We start from the raw sequence: 25,092 nt of genomic DNA, 5'->3' as shown, positions 1-25,092 counted from the left end.
TTTTGGCCATAGATATGTAAAGCAGAAGGAGGAAAAGGAGTGAAATACTGGTACAACTTTCATACATTTCTCTATTTATTGCAATTTGCACAGTATTCAAAACATCTGAATTGAGGAATGAATAGCCAGCGATTTACATAATTTCCCCCCCACTTTTTTTTAGGTAGGGCTACTAAATTTTTCTCATTGATCACCATTCCATAGCAATATCCCTTTGAATAGCTTCCATATAATGAAGTCTGATACAGAGGCAATCACATAAAAAATACATTTAGATTGAAATGTGAACAATGATAGTTGCACCTCTTATCACAGTGAACCTATTATGTGTGAACAACCAATTTGGAGTGTCCAAACTCCATCGCCTGGACCTGGCCATAACCACAAGTGAACAACGATGCAGGTTATTCACCAACAAGATCATAATGTTTCTCAAATCTGCATTTTGGTGCGTATATTGTGTCATCTTCAAGACCCACACATCCTTCAAATACAATTAGCTAAACAATAATTAGCATTTTATTGCTTGTTGGCTCCAGTTGTCCCAGCTGCATTGCTGTTAACTGAAGCATATCCCAGTACAGGGGGATAAACAAAGGTATGGTGTGAATCACAGTTCTAACTCAAAACTCTTAACTGATTTATATCTAATAGCGTGTATTGAATGACCTTTTTTTATAATCAAAGCAAGTGCAAAGAAATGAGTCCCAATGACAATATTATTTGCCTAATACCTGTAGCTACTTTTTAGTCTGTGTAGCACTAGAAAAACATCAGTAACATTTGCCCTTACTGAAAAGTAACGTTTAGATTTTTTTTTTTTAAGTATTTGGCCAATGCATTTTTTTTTTTTCAAATAATGACTAAAATAAATATACAGTGTGCTAAAGTATTTAAATATATACAAACATACAAAATGTTCCAGTCTATACAGTTCATTAGATTGGACAAAAGTGACTGCAAAAAAAAGATTATCTTCAGGTAAACATTGGATTGAAACTGTTTATGCTAAAAAAAAAAAACTGTATCAATGGCAGATAATTCGTTTAAAAAGTCCCAATTCAGAGAAAATGAATTGTAAGATATGATGCTTCTCATTTCCTCAGGATAGGACACAGTTTATTTTTGGAGTTTGCTTCACAAATGCAGTCAATTGAGTTTAGACTGTACAAAAATAAATAACTAAGATCAATGGGTTCGTGACACTGGGATGTTTAGAAAAAAATGGGAGATTCTTGTCTCTGACAGCATCCCAACAGTCAAGTGTCTTATGAGTAGTTCTCATTCTCATTCCAGCGTGTCACCCACTGCTTTTTCTCAAAGGAATGCAGCTTGGCTTTCCTGTCTTTGAACTGACGAGCCTCTTTCCTTATCCGTACAGCATGGTATATTGGAACGCTGTCCTCGTGTTCAGAACGTTTGAAAAATCCACACTGGCAAGAGAAAAAGCAAAGATAATGATTCATTCTGCATTTTATAGGCTTGTATCAACCTGAACATACAAATAGAACACACATAATGCTCAAGCAAATCAGAGAGGCAATCCAAAGAGAGTTTTGTGTGAGAGCATGCTAAGAGTAGGATTCAAAATAGCATTTCCAAACAGCCAGCCTGACAAAGCAGAAACCTATAAAACATTAAGAAACTCCAAAGCACACAAGAAATAGTGGTTGATAGGTGTGAAATGTAGGAAAATGTAATAACTGCTCATTTTGGGGGGGGGCATTGAATGCTGACCTAATTCAAACACACATACATGAACAAATGTCAAAACACCCTATCAAAGCTTGTTTTACATACTCCAATTGAATAAATGATCAATTAGAGTACAAACCACATTGGTCTATGTATGTGTCTCTGACTTTTTTGCACTCGAGACGTGCGAAAGTAAGCATTTCCTTTAAAGCAAAGGTGAGTTAGTGTTTAAGCCCACACGCCATGCTGACTGCAATGCCCATTTTACCCCAGGTCTGAGCGCAGAGAACGGGCACTATGCCTCAGTAGTGAGTTTCTCTTTATCAGAGGCCTGAACATGGATCTGAGCCTTGTGATACGCTGCCTCGTACTGGTCTTGTGGGGCTCTCTTGAAGAAACCACACTAAAGGAGAGCGAGGGTGATGAATCATTGGGAACAATATGAGAACACAGATATACTATAACACTACCTGAATGAATAATGATTCAATGTTGCATGTGTCTACTAATAGCTCAGAGTACAATGCAGTGAATATGTTGGTAAGTGTGTTTCGGTTGTAGACCATTCCTACCTTCCAGAGTAGAAACACTAGCAATGCCAACATCAGAATACCAGCCAGGACAGCCACGAGGATGATCCACCAGGGAACTCCACCATACTGGGTTACTGCCTTCTCTGGAAACACCGTGACTCTCACCTGCATGGGTACAAGAAGAAACCGTCTGTTTATTTCGATTTGTTATGTATATGCATTCTTAAATTGTATTGATCAGTGAAGGTGTCATTGTGTGAGTGGATGATAACGGATGTCAAGAGTTCTTCTGTGCCACACACCTGAGTCTCAGCATTCCTGAGAACCATATTCTTTGCAGGAGCATCCAGGCTGATGGATGCTTTCACAATTATATCAAGATAGTTCAAATTGGCATAATTCTGTTTCAAAACAAAAGTTTTCAATGTTAGAGAATGACTGAATTATTCGTATCTGCTATTTAGGACTCTTTTGAAAAGCAAATAGCAACAGGCATGTTGTTTCTCACCTCAAGGAAGGTAGCGTTCCACAGACGGCATCGCAGCGCAATCACTGCACTACTGTCCAAGCCCTGTAGAGGGCACTTGATCACCACACATCTAGCGTCATAGCCATTGCCACACATCTGAGAGGAACATAACCTTTTGTCAGACAGACAACGTGTCATTCATTATTGATCTATTTTTAAATGCAAGTGAAAGTGTGTTTACCAAAATCTTGTGCTTTTTTTGGTCCAATAAAGTAATTTTGCTTCCAGATTTTTTGCCTCCAACTTCACGCTTTTTCCTAGATGTGCTGGACTCCTAAAAAATAAAGAAACTCATCACAAGTTAGTGATTCAAACTTGAATGTCTTAATAACGCTTAATCTCTGGCCCATTTTGCTTTTCCACAAATGCATCAGGTACAGTGAAACTTCAGTAGGAAAGTCTTACCTGAATGTGTTTGAGAGAGTTGATCTCAGTCTCTGGGGAGCAGGGGATCTCTTCCAGGCCAGTACTGCTGATCTTAACCAGATATAACAGCCATTTCCCATCCACATTCTCTTTGGGCCACTGGATGTTCAACGAGGCTGTGCCAAAGGACTTCAATGGCTTACCCAAATTGATTATCTGGAGGTATAATATTTTTAAAATTTACATCACGGTCAAACTCAGACAAAGTGATATTGAGAAACTGAGATAAGCAGACAATGATAATTACCTTAAATTCATAATCAATCAAACCGCCGATCTCCTCTTCTGTCTTGATGGCACTCTCTCCTTTCACATCACCCCCAAAATACACCTGGGAGGGTCTCGCAACTCTGATTGATAAACAAACCACATGTTAGTGGACTACATTTGTATTTATTAAGGATCTCCATTAGCTGCTGCCAAGGCTGGCGGAATTAAGGCAGTTATACAATTTTAAAAACATTACAATACATTCATTACAGAATTCACAACACACTAAGTGTGTGCCCTCAGGCCCTTACTCCACCACCACATATCTACAACACAAAATATATGTGTTATCGTGTGTGTGTGCATGTGTCTGTGTGTGTTACTTCACAGTCCCCGCTGTTCCATAAGGTGTATTTTTACCTGCTTTTTAAGTCTGATTCTATTGCTTGCATCAGTTACCTGTTGTGGAATAGAGTTCTATGTAGTCATGGCTCTATGTAGTGCTGAGCGCCTCCATAGTCTGTTCTGGACTGTGAAGAGACTTCTAGTGGCATGTCTTGTGGGGTATGCATGGGTGTCCGAGCTGTGTGCTAGTATTTTAAAAACAGACAGCTCGGTACCTTCAGCTTGTCAACATGTCTTACGAAAGCAAGTAATGATGATTGTCAATCTCTCTTCCACTTTGAGCCATGAGAGATTGACATGGATGCCATTAATGTTCGCTCTCCGTGTACTTTTAAATAAATCAGATCAAAACAAGTATTTGAAGTCGAGTTGATGCAGTAGTCAACAAGTGAACACGTTAGAAACACTGCTTACCCTGCAACAGAAAGTAACAGCTCAATCACGACTTTCGCCTTTGCTTTCACTCTTCCCATTTTGTCCTGTGTACTGGTCCTGAAAGTAGAGAAGTGGCACGTAAGTGTTTGTTATCCTCTTAAAATGTAATGGCAAAAGATACATTTCCGCCTGAAATAGACATACCCAAAAGTAACTGCTGTTCGTGTGTAATTACATGCTTCTGACATGCAGAAACTTTGTATATTTGGAAAGAAGACATCTGAGAGATGAGGAAATGATCAGAACAAAGATAGTTTACACATGAACAAGAACAAGAACACACAAAATACGTTTTTATTGTTCTTCTGATGGTCATCTCTCATTAACCAGCTAGCTATACGTGAATTATTGATGACTAGAGCTGGAAACACATCAGGTGGCTTCCACAACATGTGAACAATATCTGAAAAAAATAGGCTTGATAGACCTAACAATTAGAAATGGGCAGATGATTTAATAAGTGGTGTCAGGTGTGGTTACGGGACATTTCCAAGTGTCCCTAAACCTCTCCAAAGTGGCACATGTCTGCAAATTAGATAATTCCAGTGCTATTACATATTTGCAATCCCTAAATTCTATTTGTTCAGTATAAAAACTATTTTTACCATATCAACCTCACTTCAAACATTGTGGTGGTGTTATGGGTTAGCCAGGGTACATTTCAGTGTCCTCTCCAAAGTGTCTGAATGTGGTAATTGCACTGTTTTTGCAAAATGGATGTGCCTAAACTATAAACTATAAACTATAAAAACAACATTTCTACAACACCAACCTCTCTCAAACATTGTGGTGGTGTCAGGGGACATAGAAGTGTTTTTTTAACCTCTCCAAAGTGCCTGAACGTTTAGCGTAGGCATATCCAATGTATTGGTCCCACATTCAAATGAACTGTTTACAAAAACAATATTAAAACAACATGTATACATAAAAAATTATATATTCTGAAACACAACTTGGTTTCGCATGTGTCCTTCACTAGAAAATGTGCAAAAATGGAATGAATAGAAACTATTTACAAATGGCATTCGTGTTTGTTTTACATCCCAGATGTTTAAATTTCACCATAGCTTGTGCATGTCAATAGTCTTTGAAGCAGTCCCTCTCTGCCAGGAAACAAAAAGTGAGCTGGCATTTCGTCCCCCCCCCCCCCCCTATTTGGGCCCCTAATTCGGCCCCTAATTCAGCCATTTCCAACACCAGCTGCTCTCAGAAGGCCAACTGGGAGAGAGGGGTTTGACCTTTTGCTTTGGCCATCTGCTTGTGGAGAATGAAAGCATTTACTGTAGCAATGTCCACAAAGTGGTAAACAAAAGTCTTATACCACTTCCTGGTCTTGTGGAGGACCTGGTAGTAGCCTATCAGAGCATCAGTCCTTCACAGAAACGGGGACATTATTCCTCACCCATGGCCCATTGGCATTTTTCACCCTCCTTGAGACATGGTTGTTATTCAATGCCTTATGCTGTGTGGTGAGAGTGGTTACTTCCATAGTGTCTATCCATTTCACAAAAAGCAGTTTATTAGTCCTGATCCAACATATAGTACCCCTCTTTGCTGTCTTTGCCATGCCGTTTACCTTGGTCTTAGGGAAACGCGATTCTGTTAGGACAAGCCAATATTTTCTTTTTCTAGAGGTCTATGAAAAGCATGGGACTAGTGTAAAAATGGTCCACAAAGAGCTTGTACTCACTGCCAAGTAAGGGGAAGTCCATCAGCTGCATAACAGAGTCATAACTGAGGCCCTTCCCAGTGGGTGTGATCACCTTGCCTTCAAAGATGAAAAGGGTTCACGTGTAGGCAGGGGCTGAATCGGCACAAAGAGCTTGTAGCTCCACTTGGTCGGCTTATTTTTCATATAGCGCTTCAAGCCAATTCGAGCCTTTGAGGCAACCATGCACTCAACTATAGATAGATTTTGAGCAGGCTGGAAATAATGTCATGATAAAGGGGCTTGACTCTTACAAGACGATCATACCCTGCAGTCCCTTTCTTCTGGTCATTCTCCTGATCCTTTTGTGGGTCACTCATGTGAAGAGTACGGTTGATGGCCAAGAATCGGTTTTCACCTACGATGGAGGTGGGGAACTCAAAACAGATAGAGTGGGGTCTTGCTCCAGTTGTCAACTAGTCTTGATATCTTTACCAGTCCCATGTAAATCCCCAAGGACATGTAGTTGAGCATGTCACCCCTGGTGACAGGTTTCCAAGACATCTTCCTTCCTCCCCTGCTGCTTCTTGTCGGTATTACTAATTAGTGTTCCCAGTACAGAGGTGGTAAAGTAAAGCTGAAACAGCTGTAAGGGGGGCCTTCAGGTCGTTTGGGAAGGTCCCCAGTTGTAAGGGGGGCCTTCAGGTCATTTGGGAAGGCCCCCAGCTGTAAGGGGGGCCTTCAGGTCGTTTGGGAAGGCCCCCAGCTGTAAGGGGGGACTTCAAGTAATTTGGGAAGGCCCCCAGCTGTAAGGGGGGCCTTCAGGTCGTTTGGGAAGGTCCCCAGCTGTAAGGGGGGCCTTCAGGTCGTTTGGGTTTAAACCTAAATTGTTCTGGCTCCTCATCATCTTGAAGGACCGTATAGCACCTGTCCTCCGTGCTGCTTCCACCGCCTCTCCCTCTTCTCTGTTGAGGCCTAGATATCCTCCCTGCCTCCCTCTTCTCTGTTGAGTCCTAGATCTCCTCCCTGCCTCCCTCTTCTCTGTTGAGGCCTAGATCTCCTCCCTGCCTCCGCACCTCCAGATGAACTTGCAGACAGGGGAGTGGTGCTAGGGCCTGCAGTGGGGGTGGTTGAAGAGGAGTGGGGCCTTTGTCGAGTGGTGGATTTAGAACCATCAGACGGGGTGATTGACAGAGCAGTGGGGGGTGAAGACCTTGACCGGCAGGGGCGCTTGCTGGGAAGGGGGCTCCCAAACGTCATCCTCCAAATTCTATGCATCCTCCACTCTGTGGCGACTAAAATAAAGGGATATTTTGTTGTAAGACACACAGAATAACAGTTGACTAAATTTACCAAACAACATTACTGTAAAGTAAAAACACCAAGCCTAAATTTGATCTGGACAGGGACTCACATAGATGGTGAGAAGCACACACACAATCCAAACAGTAACACTTTGGAGACAAAGGTAGAGGTGAGAACCACAAAGAAAGGGAAAGGAAAATGGGGATACCTAGTCAGTTGTACAACTGAAATGTGTGTTCAGCATTTAACCACTCTGAATAAACAATGGCCATAAGAGTATGGTGGCCTCTCCAGATTTACAAGGAGGAAACTTAGACAATAACTACTTTGAAATTATATAACATTGAAATGACTTGTTACATAGGCCTATGTAAACTAAATCCAAAGCACAAAAAGCAGACAACTTATAAAAACTGATATACACATAGTAAATTAGCTATGTAAAGCCATGGAAATCATTTACTTACAGATCTAAAAGAGGATCGAATCCTTCTAGAAAGCAATCTTCGTTGGCCGAGTCGAATTCCTCCTTTTCCAAATCGCTCCCCTGATCCGAGTCCGACTCCAGAATTTTATTTAAAGTGTCTATGTCGATATACTTATTCATAGCGGCCATCTTTTTAGGTTCCTGTTAGATATATTTATTTAAGTTTACTTCACTTCGATATTCTTTTTTATTTTCTTGAGAAGCCATATTTGATGAAAAAGCGTTTAAATGTGTTTACAATGTGATGTACGGTGCTCGGTACGTCTCGTCCTCTGAGCCAGGTAGCAATTGTTCGCATCACGCATAAATGTTTCTAGGCCTTGCTTTGTCCCGCCCAAGTCAACTCTAGTGGTTAGAGCGTTGGACTAGTAACCGAAAGGTTGCAAGATCGAATCCCCGAGCTGACAAGCTACAAAAAAATAACCGTCGCTCTGCCCCTAAACAAGGAAGTTAAACCACTGTTCCTAGGCAGTCATTGAAAATAAGAATTTGTTCTTATTTGAATTGCCTAGTTAAATTATAATATATATTAAAATCCGCAATCTAGGTAGCGGTCATCGGCTCGGCCTGCCCTTATAAATGTGTTTTCCCATATATGCTATTAAGTCACACCAAAGATTTGAAGGTACGATCAATGGCCAAGATACTCAGCTTTCCACAGACACCATACTTTTGCAGATAGGGGCTACCGTTATCATACCAGACTGAATTGAAGAAAAAATGATTTATACAAGTCAATCATCAGTCACCTTCGTGAAAAAAATAATAGTGCCACTTACGTTTGAAGCTCGAGGTCAATATTAATTTCTGCCGTATTGAGAGAGATACCAGCAGTGCTCAAGATTATGTAGAAAGTAACCTGGAAACACATTGCATCCAAATATTTCATAACATTCACCACAAGTGAGCCACACAATGACAGAATAATAAAAAATACTGTCATGAAAACAAGTGCATGGCCTACCTCTGAATCTCTTTTGAATGGATTCCCCAGTTCACACTCTGTTTGGGAGCCATTCTGGTTGGCTAAACAGAGAACCGGTTTATCCCTCTGGAGAACAGGAACTCATTACAATGTTATTACTTGACGGATAGCTAAAAGGTGCTGAAATAAACCAGAGTCACTTCACTTACTGTCATTTTCTGAGAGCGGAAACCGGAGTATGAGAGAGCGTTGGGGAACATCCCCACCAGTTTAGCCTCATGGGCATCATCCCCATTTCTGTTCTTCACTGTCACCTCCAGAGCTATGTCCTTCTGATCACTGAGGGAGATCACTGGTAGCCCATTCTCCCTGGATAAAAACAAAACATTGCCTGATACCTCTTCCTCAGAGTCATGGTTTTCTTTTCCAAATCTTATCATGAATGTCCCTGAATGTATATGCACTAAGAATGTTTGTTCATACTCACATAGGTAATGGGGGAAATATATCTTGGTTGAGCTCTTTGGAGCAGAATCTGTACTCCAGTTGTAAGCTACTCTGGCAAATATTATCATTTCCGCATCCCTCCTTTAAGAAGTTCACCTGTAAAAAGCAAGATCAAGCTTATTTTCAATGCATCTGACAGTAAGTCCATTCTAAAAATGTACTGAATTCCAATCACTCTGAGCCATTCAATGACATCATGAAACACGTGTAACAGTTGGGGAAAGGATGGTTACCTCAGTGACGACCTTGCTTGGCTGGGAGTTGTCAAGAATAGGCACAAGCTGGGGGAGAGCGTTCTGCCTCTTCTGCCGCTTGGTACCCTGGATTCCCAACGACACCTCAATGGGAATACCACGCAGCTTGTCCCTAATGTTATCCTACAGACAGAGAAAACAATTATGTACACCATCTCCCTTCTAGGTATCCTTCTAGAATCCCAAGAGGGTTAGAAGAATACCAAAAAGTATTACCTGCAGTTTGACTTTTGTCTTGGTGCAAGCTCTTCTGTTTTGTCCCCGGAGGTCCAGAGTTCCGGTCGATTGGAAGTCCTGGTCGGTGCGAGACTTGTTGAGGAAGAGGATCCTGGAGGGAAGCCCTTGCTTCCTGCGATCTGCCTCACCCTCAAATGCGTAGCGGATAGCTGTAAGGAAACATTCCAGAACAACAGTATGTATTATGTAAGGACAAAGGGATTCAGGACTTTCAGGACTATGACAAAGTATGCCAATTGGACTGAGGTGAAAGAAGAGAGAGGCTTCGCTTACTTAGTTTTGGGCTGTAGGATACAGGGTTTGCTTTATAGGTGAAACATGCCTCCACGGTCAAGCTATAGACAACAAATGGATTATGAATTCAATTGTATTAATAGGAAACAACTCTACAGAAGCGCAAAGATGTCAGACATATTTTCAAACATGAGCACTCATCAAATCCCATCAACACCTTACCAGATACTGTTGCCACAGGTTCTCTTTGTGAGGTCAATTTCCTTTGGAGTAATTTTGACATCCTTCTGAATGCTAATAATTGGCCTTGCCCTAAAAAAAAAGAGTTGTTATGCGAGTTGTTACTGTATGTGTTATCGTGAAATGTATTTGTGAGGTCGTAACTGGATTGTTGTAGATAGCCGAACAAGATCGTTACCTGTAAACGAGAACTGTATCTGAGAGAGACCCAATAGCTATATCAGGATAGGAATTCTTATCTAAATCCATATTCCCAGCCAGAGAATATCCAAATAATCTGATGTTGTTGGGCATTCCCTCGAGGATCTGAAATGACAAATAAATCAATAGGTGAAAATGGGATGCAGCAGTGATGTCATTCCACTACGTCAACAAGCATATCCTGTGACCAATAAAACACTACATAACCAACCTGTGCCGGCTTGGTGTTGATTCCAATAGCAGAACCGTGGTAAATGTACACTTTTCCTGCCCCGGCATCAGCGTAGGGCGCTCCAACAGCAATGTCTGTAAAAGAGAAGCCATTTAGCTATGGAATGTTGATGACACAAGCACAGAAAGGTCAGAAATAAGTACAGATGCCAGGTTCCCACCTTGATAGGAGTCCTGATTGATGTCACCAATGTTTTCCACTGCCAGCCCAAACATTGAGTCTTTGGTTCCATTGAGGCGGATTGGGGTGATCTTGTCCCACTTTCCTGCCTGGTTGATGTAGACATAAACAGCTCCTCCAAAGTCTCCCTCTTTCATGAAGAACTGAGGGGCTCCCACAACAATATCCTGCCACCTGTGATGCAAAAAAAATAAAGGCGATATTTGTAACATAAGTTACAATATCCATGTAGGTTTGATGACATAATGCGGGGCTCCCCAATAGGCGGGTGATTTTATACTGAACAAAAATATAAACGCAACAAGCAACAATTTCAAAGATTTTACTGAGTTACAGTTCATATAAGGAAATCAGTCAATTATGCATTTCACATGACTTGGCAGGGGTGCAGCCAGGCCCACCTACTGGGGAGCCAATCAGAATGAGTTTTCCCCACAAAAGGGCTTTATTACATACAGAAAAACTCCTCAGTTTCATCAGCTGTCCGGGTCGCTGTTCCCAGATGAACCCGCAGGTGAAGAAGCCGGATGTGGAGGTACTGGGCTGTCATGGTTACACGTGTGCGGCGATAGTGAGGCTGATTGGACGTACTGCCAAATCCTCAAAAACAACGTTGGAGGCGGCTTATGGTATAGGAATGAACATTAAATGCTCTGGCAACAGCTCTGGTGGAGAACCCTGCAGCTGGCCAGCCAATTTGCATGCTCCCTCAAAACTTGAGACATCTGTTGCATTGTGTTGTGTGACAAAACTGCACATTTTAAAGTGGCCTTGTATTGTCCCCAACACAGGGTGCACCTGAGCAATGATCATGCTGTTTTGTCAGCTTCATGATATGCCACACCTATCAGGTGGATGGATTATCTTGTCAAAGGAGAAATGCTCACTAACAGGGATGTACACAAATTTGTGCACAAAATATGAGATTTTTTTTTTGCATAGATAAGAACATTTCTGGGATCTTTTTTTCCAGCTGATAAAACATGGCACCAACACTTTACATGTTGCGTTTTTGAGGGGATATAATTTTCCTAAAAATCACCAGGAAATCATCTCAAAGGGATTGTAAATCTGTTCCCAAGTATTCACACGGTGATCGTATCCCAATTAGAGCCCTGCACAAGCATGAATTTCAAACCCAAGCCCTACCCATGCCCACAATGTTCATGCCCTACCCTACCCAGGCCGATTGTTTCTGCCAAATTTTCGGCCCTGCCCGAAACCAGAAATAACTTCCTCCATTAGTAAATCCATTAGCTGCTCCTCTCTGTGTGTCACTCACTCCCTGCACGCTGCTCACTCTGCATGCACTCTGCTCATGGCGGCTCTGGATCTGTAAGTACCCATAGCAACGGCTCCGCTTGGGCTGCTCTGCTCAATGATGAGACATGAGAGCAGTTACTTTTCATCACTGCAAACTCCGACAAAACTCAAGGAACATTAGCATTTTTTGTGAAATCTCTCCCATCTTATATTTGACGAGGTTAGTCTGATCGTAGTCAGATATGACTGTACGATGCAGCAGGGCATGAGCAAATGGCTCAAGCCATGCCCATATCCTAGTTATTATGAAAAAGCTGGCCCTACGCGGCACTAACCCTATGTATAATGTCGGGGCCCGTCAGACTCAGCTTGGGTAGCAGAGCTCTAATCCCAATGTAATCAAGGTTTGAAATGATTCTGTGTATGCCAAATATTGTGTCTGTTTGGGATTCTTGAAGTGAATTTAATTTAACTAAGTTCCAGCCCCCCAACCATCCGCTCAAGGAAAAATGGGCCCACAGCTGAATGTAATTGGGGACCCCTGACATAATGTATGGATAAGCCAAAACTGGAAAAGCAGAAGTCAACTTGTGTCACATACCCATCTCCATTCAGGTCGACCACAGCTACATCATATCCAAAAGAAGATGCCAGTCCAGGCCCTTCTAGAATGTACTCCGGGGAGAGTCTTGCGGACGCTTCATTCTCCTTTCTCAACAGGACCACAGCCCCACAGTGATTGGCTCGCGGTGCCCCAGACACAATGGTCAGGCCACGCCCCCTGGTGATGCTATGCCCAGAATCAATGGAAAACCCTGCAACATGAAATAAGAGGAATCTAGGTATATATAGCTAATATCTTATACCATGCATAATTCAGAGCATTCATCTTTCATGAATAAATGAGTGAAATTTGGGATGTAAAGAAAATCACAAGATGTGAACTATAGTAGTAATGTCATCTTGAAGCAGCCAAGATAACATATGTTGATATACATATAAGTAATTCCAGTAAAAACTGCAGTACATTCAAACATTACATTGAAATAATGACATGGTAAATGTTCAGATTATAAACCATTCACAAGTTAACGACCATGTAGATGGAATGGTTAAGAGAGTATGTTTTAGCCACCTGGGAAGTCACAAACCTAAGAAACTATAGGATCGTCACATCCAGAGTTTTCTCAGGGCTGACCTGTAGAGAAGGAGACTTATACAGAAACAGCGTTGGCAGCAGACAAACTGGCCACGAGCAGGATGCCTAAGCACAGAAAACACCTAGTTCCCGCAGTCAAGGTTCAGACCTACTGTACCCACCTAAGTAGCTGTTAGCAGGCACAGGCACCAGGTCAGGATCCAAGCGGTTCTCATCTCCAACTTCATAAGGTCCGTCATCATAAAATCCCCTTTCCAACAAAGTGCTGTTCTTTTGCTCTACACGTACAATGCCTGGAGTGGTTGAGAGTGAAGATGACAACGGAATGATGCTGGATTAAATATGATCCTCAACAAAACCATATGAAATCTTCAACAATAATGACACAAGCAAAATGTAACTGGGTGAATTTATTTTTTACAGGTGAAAATAACTTTGTATTGTAGGGCCATCCATGGGTGGACTTCTGAAGGAATGAAATGTACCCATTCATTCTCGAAGAATGACTTATAAATGGCTCCTGAGTTTAGGTCAACTGTCGTACCCCATCTGAACCCAAAATATAAGCTTGTTCAATGTTTGTAAACAAAGTACATGTAAACACACACTGTATAGCCTAAAAACATGGTTAAAACGATTATTGTGAAATCATAGATGGTCAGTCCTTGCATCCATAGCTCTGTCTTTAAATGTGAGGGTGGTTACATTTATCCAGCCCCGTCCCCAGCTTTTGACAGAAACAGTGGTCGGAAGAATACTTGGTCATTGTTTCAACTGCTGATTGACACTTTAAAGCACAGAAAGGAAATGTCTGATGAAGTCTGTTGCAGAGCCTTTCCTTACCTCTAGAGGACATGTGAGTCACAATAAACTGCACAGCTCATTCTGCAGAGATTTAAATCTATACATTGTACATCCATTGATTTTGATCGATTGAAGTAAATAGGTTTTGATAACTTACATTTACTTTTCACATTGTACATTTTTTTGTCATTTAGCAGACGTTCTTATCCAGAGCGACTTACAATGGCAACTTAATTGCATACCTTATGAACAGACACCTACCTACCTTTCCAGTTGTAGGCGCCAGGCGCTCCAAACACCACGTAATGGTAGTCCTTGGTGAAAGTGGCAGCCAGACCCTGCTGACAGGAGCCAAACCTCTCATGGCCTCTGGCTCTCCCCTCACAGAACCTCCAGTTCCCTCCATCTTCATCAGAGGATTCATCAATAGTGAGGTCCTGACTCAGGATGTAGCAGCGACCTGTGATGTCACGGGACTCCTGAGCAGTGTCCACAAACAGACGTCTCTGATAGCGGTGAGCACAGGTCTGCAACGACGAGACAGCGGAATCAGCACGCAAGGCAGATCCTTAGCTAATGATACTGTAGGTCTGACGCAAAGTTCTGCATGACAGATATACAAAGCACTATGTACCTGGCTAGTAACACAGCAATGCACAGTATTCTCTGACACTGACTTACCACAATCTTCCCTCCGGGGCCCTGGCTGTTAACTGTCACCCCCATCCACTGGTTCTCCTTGTTCTCAACTCTCACATCCTCTGTGGGAATTGATGTTGATTCTCGATTAAGAATGAATTTTACTTACAGTGTATTGTGGTTAATAAAACATAATGTTCAACCATATGTTGTGTAAGAAAGAGAAACAGAGGGAACCAGATTTGAGTAACACCTCACCTTTATTGTCAAAATCGATTCGGCGACAGTCATCGGATTCGGTGGTGATGTCACAACTGTACAGGCCACCGGTTATGTTGGCTCTCTGGTTAGCCAGTGCTTTGGCTCTTGGTGCTCCAATCAACAGTCTGCAAAAAAATAAAATAATAATCAACTATTTTCCAATTACTGTCTCTTTAAGATATTGATGGTCTATAGATGAATGTACTGTGACAATAGCAGATGTTAGAGATGTTTGGTAATCCTATACTGCAGCTGTCATATTCAATCATTCATATTGACCAAAGCGGTCAGTTTAGTAACCCAGAACTGGCCTGGATAGACAGACCTGGATAGACAGACACCATGTCAAACTGGCAAATATAGTACATTACTTAATATACTTAATATTCAAACTGCCTGCAATCATAGTACTGTCTCATAGACTTCAAGAAATTGTGAACATGCCATTTGAGATGTACCACAATGAAATATGTTGTTTTTTGTATTTCATCTGGCTGTCAGTTAATGTCCTCAGAATAATTATTTTTGTGAACTTCTCATGATCTGTCTCTGTAGCACAGTAATCTACTGTGCTTTACAATTAGCACTAGGCAGAGAAACAGTATGATCTAATTTGGAGCATATTCAATCATACGATTGTCCTGTACAACATTAGTTCACTGACCACAACATATCCAAATCACCCCGAGTGCCGAAGAGAATCTTAACAACCGCAGGGGACAATAATCCTGCATGAATACGTTTTAGGGTTGAATAACTTGTAGAGCCATTTATTTATGCCCTCTATTTATGCACAATACTTTATAATAGCTGTGACTGACTGATATTGCAATTAAATGTAATAGCTTACTTAGGAGGGCTTTGAGGAATTGCCTGTAGTTGGCACTTCGCTAAATCACAAAAGCATCCCTGTTAGGCTAACACTATAAAAGGGGACCAAACAGTGAGTGAGAGCCACAGCCACATACTAAGGAACACTGAAAACATGATCAGATGCATCAATGAGAATGGCTAACAATAACAGCCTCCCACCATTAGCTCGGACAAATTGAAAACCCTAGTCATTGGCGACTCCATTACCCTCAGTATTAGACTTAAAAAGAATCATCCAGCGATCACACACTGTTTACCAGGGAGCAGGGCTACCAACGTTAAGGCTACGCTGAATTTTGTTATCCACGTCGGCACCAACGATGTTCGGATAAAACAGTTAGAGGTCACCAAGCGCAACATGGCGTCAGCATGTAAATCAACTAGAAAGATGTGTCGGCATCGAGTAATTGTCTCTGGCCCCCTCCCAGTTAGGGGGAGTGATGAGCTCTACAGCAGAGTCTCACAACTAAATCGCTGGTTGAAAACTGTTTTCTGCCCCTCCCAAAATATATAATTTGTAGATAATTGGCCCTCTTTCTGGGACTCACCCACAAACAGGACCAAGCTTGGCCTGATGAGGAGTGACGGACTCCATCCTAGCTGGAGGTGTGTTCTCATCTTATCTGTGAACATAGACAGGGCTCTAACTCCCCTAGCTCCACAATGAGATAGGGTGCAGGCCAAACAGCAGGCTGTTAGCCAGCCTGTCGGCTTAGCTGAGTCTGCCACTAGCACAGTCAGTGTAGTCAGCTCAGCTATCCCCATTGAGACGGTGGCTGTGCCTAGATTTCGGTTGGGCAAAACTAAACATGGCGGTGTTCGCCTTAGCAATCTCACTAGAATAAAGACCTCCTCCATTCCTGCCATTATTGAAAGAGAATGTGATATCTCACTTCTCAAAATAGGGCTACTTAATGTTAGATCCCTCACTTCCAAGGCAGTGAACTAATCACTGATCATAATCTTGATGCGATTGGCCTGACTAAAACATGGCTTAAGCCTGATGAATTTACTGTGTTTAATGAGGCCTCTCCTCCTGGTTACACTAGTGACCATATCCCCTGCACATCCCGCAAAGGCAGAGGTGTTGCTAACATTTACGATTCCAAATTTCAATTTATAAAAACAAAAATGACTGTGCTTTCATATTTTAAGCTTCTAGTCATGAAATCTATGCAGCCTACTCAATCCCTTTTTATAGCTACCGTTTACAGGCCTCCTGGGCCATATAGAGCGTTCCTCACCGAGTTCCCTGAATTCCTTTCGTACCTTGTAGTCATGGCAGATAATATTCTAATTTTTAAATGTAATATTCACATGGAGAAGTCCACAGACCCACTCCAAAAGGCTTTCGGATCCATGATCGACTCAGTGGGTTTTGTCCAACATGTCTCTGGACCTACTCACTGTCACAGTCATAGTCTGGACCTAGTTCTGTCCCGCGGAATAAATACTGTGGATCTTAATGTTTTTCCTCATAATCCTTGACTATCGGGCTACCATTTTATTACATTTGGAATCGCAAAAAATTATCTGCTCAACCAAGGAACATCAAAAGCCATGCTATAAATTCTCAGACAACCCAAAGTTTCCTAGATGCCCTTCCAGACTCCTTCCACCTACCCAAGGACGTCAGAGTACAACAATCGGTCAACCACCTAACTGAGGAACTTAATTTAACCTTGCGTAATACCATAAATGCAGTCGCACCCCTAAAAACAAAAAACATTTGTCATAAGAAACTAGCTCCCTGGTATACAGAAAATACCCGAGCCCTGAAGCAAGCTTCCAGAAAATTGGAACGGAAATGGCGCTACACCAACTCTGTAAGTCTTCCGATGAGCTTGGAAAGACAGTACCATACAATATTGAAGAGCCCTCACTGCTGCTCGATCATCCTATTTTTCTAACTTAATTGAGGAGACGGAGAACAATCCAAAATGTGTTCTTGATACTGTCACAAAGCTAACTAAAAAGCAGCATTCCCCAAGAGAGGATGGATTTCACTTCAGCAGTGAAAAATTAATGAACCTCTTTGACAAAAAGATCATGATCATTAGAAAGCAAATTACGGACTCCTCTTTAAATCTGCGTATTCCTCCAAAGCTTAGTTGTCCTGAGTCTGCACAACACTGCCAGGACCTAGGATCAAGGGAGACACTCAAGTTTTTTAATACTATATCTATCTCTTGACATATTGATGAAAATAGTCATGGCCTCTAAACCTTTTGATGTAGTTCTTGACCAGGTTTGCACACATTGCAGCAGGGATTATGGCCCACTCCTCCATACAGACCTTCTCCGGGATCCTTCAGGTTTCGGGGCTGTCGCTGGGCAATACGGACTTTCAGCTCCCTCCAAAGATTTTCTATTGGGTTCAGGTCTGGAGACTGGCTAGGCCACTCCAGGACCTTGAGATGCTTCTTACGGAGCCACTCCTTAGTTGCCCTGGCTGTGTGTTTCGGGTCGTTGTCATGCTGGAAGACCCAGCCACGACCCATCTTCAATGCTCTTACTGAGGGAAGGAGGTTGTTGGCCAAGATCTCGCGATACATGGCCCCATCCATCCTCTCCTCAATACGGTGCAGTCGTCCAGTCCCCTTTGCAGAAAAGCATCCCCAAAGAATGATGTTTCCACCTCCATGCTTCACGATTGGGATGGTGTTCTTGGGGTTGTACTCATCCTTCTTCTTCCTCAAAACATGGCGAGTGGAGTTTAGACCAAAAAGCTATATTTTTGTCTCATCAGACCACATGACCTTCTCCCATTCCTCCTCTGGATCATCCAGATGGTCATTGGCAAACTTCAGACGGGACTGGACATGCGCTGGCTTGAGCAGGGGGACCTTGCGTGCGCTGCAGGATTTTAATCCATGACGGCATAGTGTGTTACTAATGGTTTTCTTTGAGACTGTGGTCTCAGCTCTCTTCAGGTCATACAATGTGATTTTCTGGATTATTGTTTTAGATTCTCTCACAGTTGAAGTGTACCTATGATAAAAAATACAGACCTCTACATGCTTTGTAAGTAGGAAAACTTGCAAAATCTGCCTACCCATGTGAGAGAAGTCTTTATTGGACTCATCTCTTCAGTAGGTCCTATGATTGAGTGTAGTCTGGCCCAGGAGTGTGAAGGTGAATGGAAAGGCACTGGAGCAACGAACCGCCCTTGCTGTCTCTGCCTGGCCGGTTCCCCTCTCTCCACTGAGATTCTCTGCCTCTAACCCTATTACAAGGGCTGAGTCACTGGCTTACTGGTGCTCTTACATGCCGTCCCTGGGATGGGTGCTTCACTTGAGTGGGTTGAGTCACTGATGTCATCGTCCTGTCTGGGTTGGCACCTCCCTCGGATTCGTGCCGTGGGGGAGATCTCAGCGTTAGCGCAAATCAAATCAAAGTTTATTTGTCAAGTGCCAACTACAACAGGTGTAGGTAGACCTTACAGTGAAATGCTTACTTACAGGCTTTAACCAATAGTGCAAAAAACAGGGTGGTAAGTTGGTGGTTGAAGATATCCCTCTAGTGGTGTGGGGGCTGTGCTTTGGCAAAGTTGGTGGGGATATATCCTGCCTGGTTGGCCCTGTCCGGAGGTATAGTCAGATGGTGCCATAGAGTCTCTCTCTCTCTCTCTCTCTCTCTCTCTCTCTCTCTCTCTCTCTCTCTCTCTCTCTCTCTCTCTCTCTCTCTCTCTCTCTCTCTCTCTCTCTCTCTCTCTCTCTCTCTCTCTCTCTCTCTCTCTCTCTCTCTCTCTCTCTCTCTCTCTCTCTCTCTCTCTCTCTCTCTCTCTCTCTCATTAGGCTAATTGACAACAGGTAGTTTGACTACCTTCAAACTCAGTGCCTTTTTGCTTGACATCATGGGAAAATCAAAAGAAGATGCCTGAAGGTACCACGTTCATCTGTACAAAAATTGTATGCAAAGTATAATCACCATGGGACCAGGCAGCCGTCATACCGCTCAGGAAGGAGACACGTTCTGTCTCCTAGAGATGAACGTAATTCGGTGTGAAAAGTGCAAATCAATCCCAGAACAACAGCAACGGACCTTGTGAAGATGCTGTAGGAAACAGGTACAAAAGTATCTAAAGTAAAACGAGAACTCTATCGACATAACCTGAAAGGCCGCTCAGCAAGGAAGAAGCCACTGCTCCAAAACCGCCTTAAAAAAAGCCAGACTACAGTTTGCAACTGCACATGTGGACAAAGATCGTACTTTTTGGAGAAATGTCCTCTGGTCTGATGGAACTTCCAAAGTTGTGGCAAAATAGCTTAAGGACAACAAAGTCAAGGTATTGGAGTGGCCATCACAAAGCCCTGACCTCAATTCTATAGAACCTTTGTGGGCAGAACTGAAAAGGCGTGTGCGAACAAGGAGGCCTTACATGCCTGACTCAGTTACACCAGCTCTGTCAGGAGGAATGGGCCAAAATTCACCCAACTTATTGTGGGAAGCTTGTGGAAGGCTACCCGAAACGTTTGACCCAAGCGAAACAATTTAAAGGCAATGCTGCCAAACACTAATTGAGTGTATGTAAACTTGTGACCCGCTGGGAATGTAATGAAAGAAATAAAAGCAGAAATAAATCATTCTCTCTACTATAATTCTGACATTTCACACTCTTAAAATAAAGTGGTGATCCTAACTGACCTAAAACAGGGAATTTTTACTAGGATTAAATGTCAGGAATTGTGAGAAACTGAGTTTAAATGTATTTGGCTAAGGTGTATGTAAACCTCTGACTTCAACTGTAGTTGTAAAATTTGGCAAGTCACTGAAGGGTAACATCGACATTCACACGCAGCACTCCAGCCTTTGCTTACAAAGTCTAGGTGACACATGAAAACAGGCTGCTCATTTCTAAAGGAGAAAATATATATATTTTTAAAGTACTTATAGATAAGCACCTTATTCCCCTGTTATAATGTTTACCCAACAGCTTCTGATCTAGATAAACTAATAGGGAACTATTAAGCAATTAGACTCAAGCCAGGCTGGACTTTGTTAGCTTAGTCCCCAAGACAAAAAGTCAAAAGTGCTACCGGTAGTTGAGAACTTTGACAGTCCTTGACATGCCTGACGACTCATCCTGAATTTAATTTCGCTGCTGTATCAATCGCTCCATACATCAGTCTGAACCCGCTATCTTAGAAATAGTTTGTGCTGACGTAAAAATGACGTGATTCATGATTCGTGTAGGCCGGCTCTGGCCCAACGCATCGGTTTCTTGAACCAAACAGAATGGTTAGAATGTGTTCACATTCTAGAAGTCCTCGGGGAGGAAGCAAATCCAGACTCACCATGGAGAAGAAACGTTAGTGGGCGTGGCGTTTGACAGGCGCAATGTGGATGGGTAGCCAGGCAAAGACGGAACTGCCAACAAGTTACACTTAGGGGAAAGGAGACTCATTTTCCAAGTACAACCAGATTTGAAAAGGTTCAATGCATCGAAAATGAACTTTTTAGGACACATTATCAAAAATAACATTGCAACTCTACTGTCCTATGTTCCTCTAAAAAAGAAACCCCAGGTTATAGCATCAAGTTAGCTGAGCAACTAAGTGCATGGAGAGCCATCATATTCCTATCCATGTCAAGAAGTCTAAGACAGTCGGATTGGTTACAGACTATGGCTAGGAGGGGTGGCAATATTTGTGGTGTGTCCTTAAAAACAAGTGGAAAAGTGACAATTTCATTCAGCGCTAGTGGGAAGTCTTAAGACCCACTAAAAGCAGTAACGCAGTTGATAATGGCAGGGATTTTGAGAGCAGAAGGGCAGCCTATCCAGCCATGACGCACAGTGCCCATTTGTTGTTGTTGAAAAATGTAGTATTTAGAAACATCTAAAAAAAAAAAAATGGTTTCCCCCCCATTTCATTTCATTTGATTCAAAACCAACCATAGCCTACCCTCCCCTTAATCATGGCTGGTTTAGCAGCATAGCACATAGTGTGTCTTTTTTATTTTGACCCTCATTCTTTTTTATTACTCACAATTCGCATCCCTGCATTTTGCTTGTTCACGTAGGCTATCCATCCCCCTTTTGGAAGAGCACTCGTCATCCCATTACCAAAGACACACTACTCATCTGATTACCAAAGACACACTACTCATCTGATTACCAAAGACACACTCCTCATCCGATTACCAAAGACACACTCCTCAAATGCTATTCAGTCCTCATTTTTGGGAGAATCTGCCACACACATAGGCAACGATAATTGACAGGAGCCTAGTATTTAGTACAGACGTGCAAATGTTATGCGTAAAGACATTTAAGCCTACACGTGCACACAGTGCCATGAAACGAGAGAAGTGATTTATGATGTCATGCATCTGATTCGGTCCTACCTAGAAATATTGTTGTTGGTTGTTTTTTGTTTAATTCTGATTCAAAACCAAACTTCCATGGCTTCGAATGCAACGCAGTTGCGTCTGTTATTTCTGCAGAAGTGCAAATACAGTATGATCTGTAAGATGGTTCTATGATGTTTGTAAAACATGATTTTATAAACAATGTTTGGATGTGCGTAAAACCCTCCATAGTCTAAGTTGCCTTGTCTGTATTATTATGCGCCCCACAGGGAGCAATTATGGTGTCTGTAACTGTCTCTATACATAGCCTATTTAAAACAAGTTGTTGTTAAGTTTTTTGTGTGTGTCTTTTTAGGCCTTATCAATAGCCTAGTGAATTTGATCTTGCTTATTGACTACGTTTGGCATGTCCATATCCAGACTGCAATTTACAGTAAGGCTAGCCCCTATATCAGTGCGAATGCTATACTGTAGCCTATGTTTAACTATGTATTTCCATACTGAACCAATGCAATTAGAAGACTGTGGACTGCAAACATGTTCAACATATTTAGCAAATATGGGGCAGGCTATTTAACGAAGGAGGCTATAAGGGACTAACTTTCAAATTGGAGTTGATGACAAAGCAATACATAAAATACCGTAAATACACAACATGAAGCAACCACATATTTAGCCATGGAGCACGTTCTGATTGGCTAGTGAGGGGCCAAGCCTTCACACACCCATAAGTTGTTTATTCTCCAAAACCCAGCCCTTTCACGGCATCGCCAGCTACTACGCCCATAATTCCAATTGTGAAAATAGTTTAAATATTTCTGACACACCCCTGAACCTATAACGCTACCACCAGCGCTACGATTTACAATTACGTTAGGCGTGTTAAAATAGAGCCCAACGTGTAAATGAATAGTGGTGGCCAAACTGTAGTTGTATCCTGTGACCTTGCTGACCTTTTTCCCCAAATATTGTGTGATGCTGACCCTACAGCTGTGCACTCAAAGCCCCCAGAACCACTGCAGCTGTTCTAACTGTGTCTGTTTACCTACACCAACACTTGGCACTGGCCTAGAGTTGGCTTGTTACACCAGCCAGGCCATAACAACATTTGGCAAAAGTGTGTGGTTTTTCAAACCACCAGGGCCTGAGCTCCTCTATCACTGCTAATAAATCAGTGTCTCAGTCTCTACCCAGGAGATTATAACCTGCCTTTGAGCTTTCTTGGGACACAGCCAACTGCCAGGCTCTTGAGAAATTCCAAGCTTCTGTTTTTCCATCAAAGATCATGAAATGTAAACCTCCTGTTCCAGGCCCTGGGTCTCCTGCCCTGCTAGGCCCCGAGTTGGCTGTCACTCTAGGTCTGCAGTCCCTGCTCCTAGCCAGTTCGCAGCCCCCAGCCTCAGCCAGTGCCCAGCCACCTGTCCTAGCGCTATGCTCCCAGATCCCTACTCAGCTAGGCTTGCAGGCCTAAGCCCTCAGCCTCCTGACCTGGGGGAACCACTGTTCACTGACCCAGGGGCCGGCTGTCTCCAGTTCTGGGAGGCCGCCCCACCTCCTGCACTTGAAGACCCTTGGCCATCACACCTGGGAAATCACCTGACCTCATCTCTGGGGCCCAGCATGCCCCTGCCTTCAGATCTCTGATCAGCCTCGCCCAGAGGTCTCCACCTGCTCCACCATGGGAGCCATCATCTTCATCAGTAGGGAGAAGTCACTAACTCAGTGCCCAGGAATGGGCACCAGCGGCCTTCAACCAGCTGAGCTAGAGGATCTTCCACCATCCCCGTGGCATCCCATGGGATGGCCAGACACTGTTCCTCCTCGTGGGGTGGCCCCTACGCCCTTACGTGCCCCAAAGCCAGCACCCTCCAGGCCCCCATGGTCCTCTAAAGTGACACTTGCTACCCCTCTAGTTTGGCCAGATGCACAGTAGGACTGGACCCCACTTTGTCTGGTCCCTTAGCTGCTCTGACCCTCTGCCCTGCTGGATAGGACAAGGCACTTAAAGACTATGCCCCACTTTGAGGCATTTCCAAAGTTGTTTGGATTTCCGTAAGAAATCCAAGGGCGGCTGTAAAAAAGGCCATTCCTTTCAGCCAATCATCAGGTTTGAATGGTCATTTGGATGCTGGCTCCGCCCACTGTAGCTCAGTGTTTTTTAGTCTTCGACAGAAGATGCAAGTCTGGCTGGCGACTGAGTTTTCAGTGTTTATTTTAGAAGTGTTGTGTGTGCATCCACAATGTAAGTTGGGGCTTTATATTGTTGGGGATTGTTTATGATGATTACTGCATGCTACTGAAACCTGAATAATGTTGGTTATTGTAACCTTGTTACATCTATAACGTAGTTGTTCTGTTGCCAGTTGGTATCATTGTTTACCTGTTTAACTAATACATATCGTCAGTACAGAATTGCCAGTTAATATTAATATGACTTTTGCATGTCTGTATTTACACTATATGACCAAAAGTATTTGCACACCTGCTCGTCGAACATCTCATTCCAAATTCATGGGCATTAATATGGAGTTGGTCCCCCTCTTGTTGCTATAATAGGCTCAATTCTTCTGGGAAGGCTTTCCACTAGTTGGAACATTGCTGCGGGGACATTCAGCCACAAGAGCATTAGTGAGGTTGGGCACTGATGTTGGGCGATTAGGCCTGGCTCGCAGTCAGGGTTCCAATTCATCCCAAAGGTGTTCAACGGGGTTGAAGTCAGGGCTCTGTGCAGATCAGTCAAGTTCTTCCACATCGATCTTGACAAACCATTTCTGTATGTACCTCGCTTTGTGCACGGGGGCACTGTCATGCTGAAACAGGAAAGGGCCTTTCTCAAACGGTTGCCACAATGTTGGAAACACAGAATTGTCTAGAATGTCATTATATGCTGTAGCGTACAGATTTCCCTTCACTGGACCTAAGGGGTATAGCCCAAACAATGAAAAACAGCCCCAGACCATTATTCCTCCTCCACCAAACTTTACATTTGACACTATGCATTCGGGCAGGCAGCGTTCACCTGACATACGCCAACCTCAGATTCATCCCCCGGGCTACCAGATGGTGAAGCGTGATGTATCACTCCAGAGAACGTGTTT

General features: G+C 42.9%; 1 protein-coding gene across 3 annotated transcripts in view; it reads right to left on the bottom strand.

Annotated features, from left to right (window-relative positions):
• Nucleotides 1-53: 53 nt before the first annotated feature.
• The window catches only part of LOC139380447 (integrin alpha-6-like), a 29,970-nt gene continuing 4,931 nt past the window's right edge, over nucleotides 54-25,092 (bottom strand). The window contains exons 2-26 of one of the 3 annotated variants that reach the window (XM_071123122.1): nucleotides 14,807-14,934; nucleotides 14,591-14,670; nucleotides 14,175-14,436; nucleotides 13,267-13,398; nucleotides 12,548-12,761; nucleotides 10,664-10,857; nucleotides 10,483-10,577; nucleotides 10,249-10,376; nucleotides 10,053-10,142; nucleotides 9,870-9,931; nucleotides 9,576-9,745; nucleotides 9,339-9,482; nucleotides 9,086-9,201; nucleotides 8,808-8,967; nucleotides 8,638-8,724; nucleotides 8,453-8,532; nucleotides 4,213-4,290; nucleotides 3,431-3,533; nucleotides 3,163-3,339; nucleotides 2,939-3,031; nucleotides 2,737-2,853; nucleotides 2,531-2,629; nucleotides 2,268-2,393; nucleotides 1,964-2,098; nucleotides 54-1,433 (exon numbers count right to left, since the gene is read on the bottom strand). In XM_071123122.1, the coding sequence (XP_070979223.1) occupies nucleotides 1,991-2,098; nucleotides 2,268-2,393; nucleotides 2,531-2,629; nucleotides 2,737-2,853; nucleotides 2,939-3,031; nucleotides 3,163-3,339; nucleotides 3,431-3,533; nucleotides 4,213-4,290; nucleotides 8,453-8,532; nucleotides 8,638-8,724; nucleotides 8,808-8,967; nucleotides 9,086-9,201; nucleotides 9,339-9,482; nucleotides 9,576-9,745; nucleotides 9,870-9,931; nucleotides 10,053-10,142; nucleotides 10,249-10,376; nucleotides 10,483-10,577; nucleotides 10,664-10,857; nucleotides 12,548-12,761; nucleotides 13,267-13,398; nucleotides 14,175-14,436; nucleotides 14,591-14,670; nucleotides 14,807-14,934 (3,043 nt within the window). In that variant the 3' untranslated portion in view covers nucleotides 54-1,433; nucleotides 1,964-1,990. Of the gene's footprint in view, nucleotides 1,434-1,963; nucleotides 2,099-2,267; nucleotides 2,394-2,530; nucleotides 2,630-2,736; nucleotides 2,854-2,938; nucleotides 3,032-3,162; nucleotides 3,340-3,430; nucleotides 3,534-4,212; nucleotides 4,291-8,452; nucleotides 8,533-8,637; nucleotides 8,725-8,807; nucleotides 8,968-9,085; nucleotides 9,202-9,338; nucleotides 9,483-9,575; nucleotides 9,746-9,869; nucleotides 9,932-10,052; nucleotides 10,143-10,248; nucleotides 10,377-10,482; nucleotides 10,578-10,663; nucleotides 10,858-12,547; nucleotides 12,762-13,266; nucleotides 13,399-14,170; nucleotides 14,437-14,590; nucleotides 14,671-14,806; nucleotides 14,935-25,092 lie in introns of those variants that run through there. The other 2 variants (XM_071123120.1, XM_071123123.1) reach the window with 2 other exon arrangements.

This window comes from Oncorhynchus clarkii, chromosome 22, assembly GCF_045791955.1.
Source record: "Oncorhynchus clarkii lewisi isolate Uvic-CL-2024 chromosome 22, UVic_Ocla_1.0, whole genome shotgun sequence".
NCBI lineage: Eukaryota > Metazoa > Chordata > Actinopteri > Salmoniformes > Salmonidae > Oncorhynchus > Oncorhynchus clarkii.
Note: the sequence above shows the minus strand (reverse complement) of the source record. Positions and strands in the feature narration are given on the sequence as shown.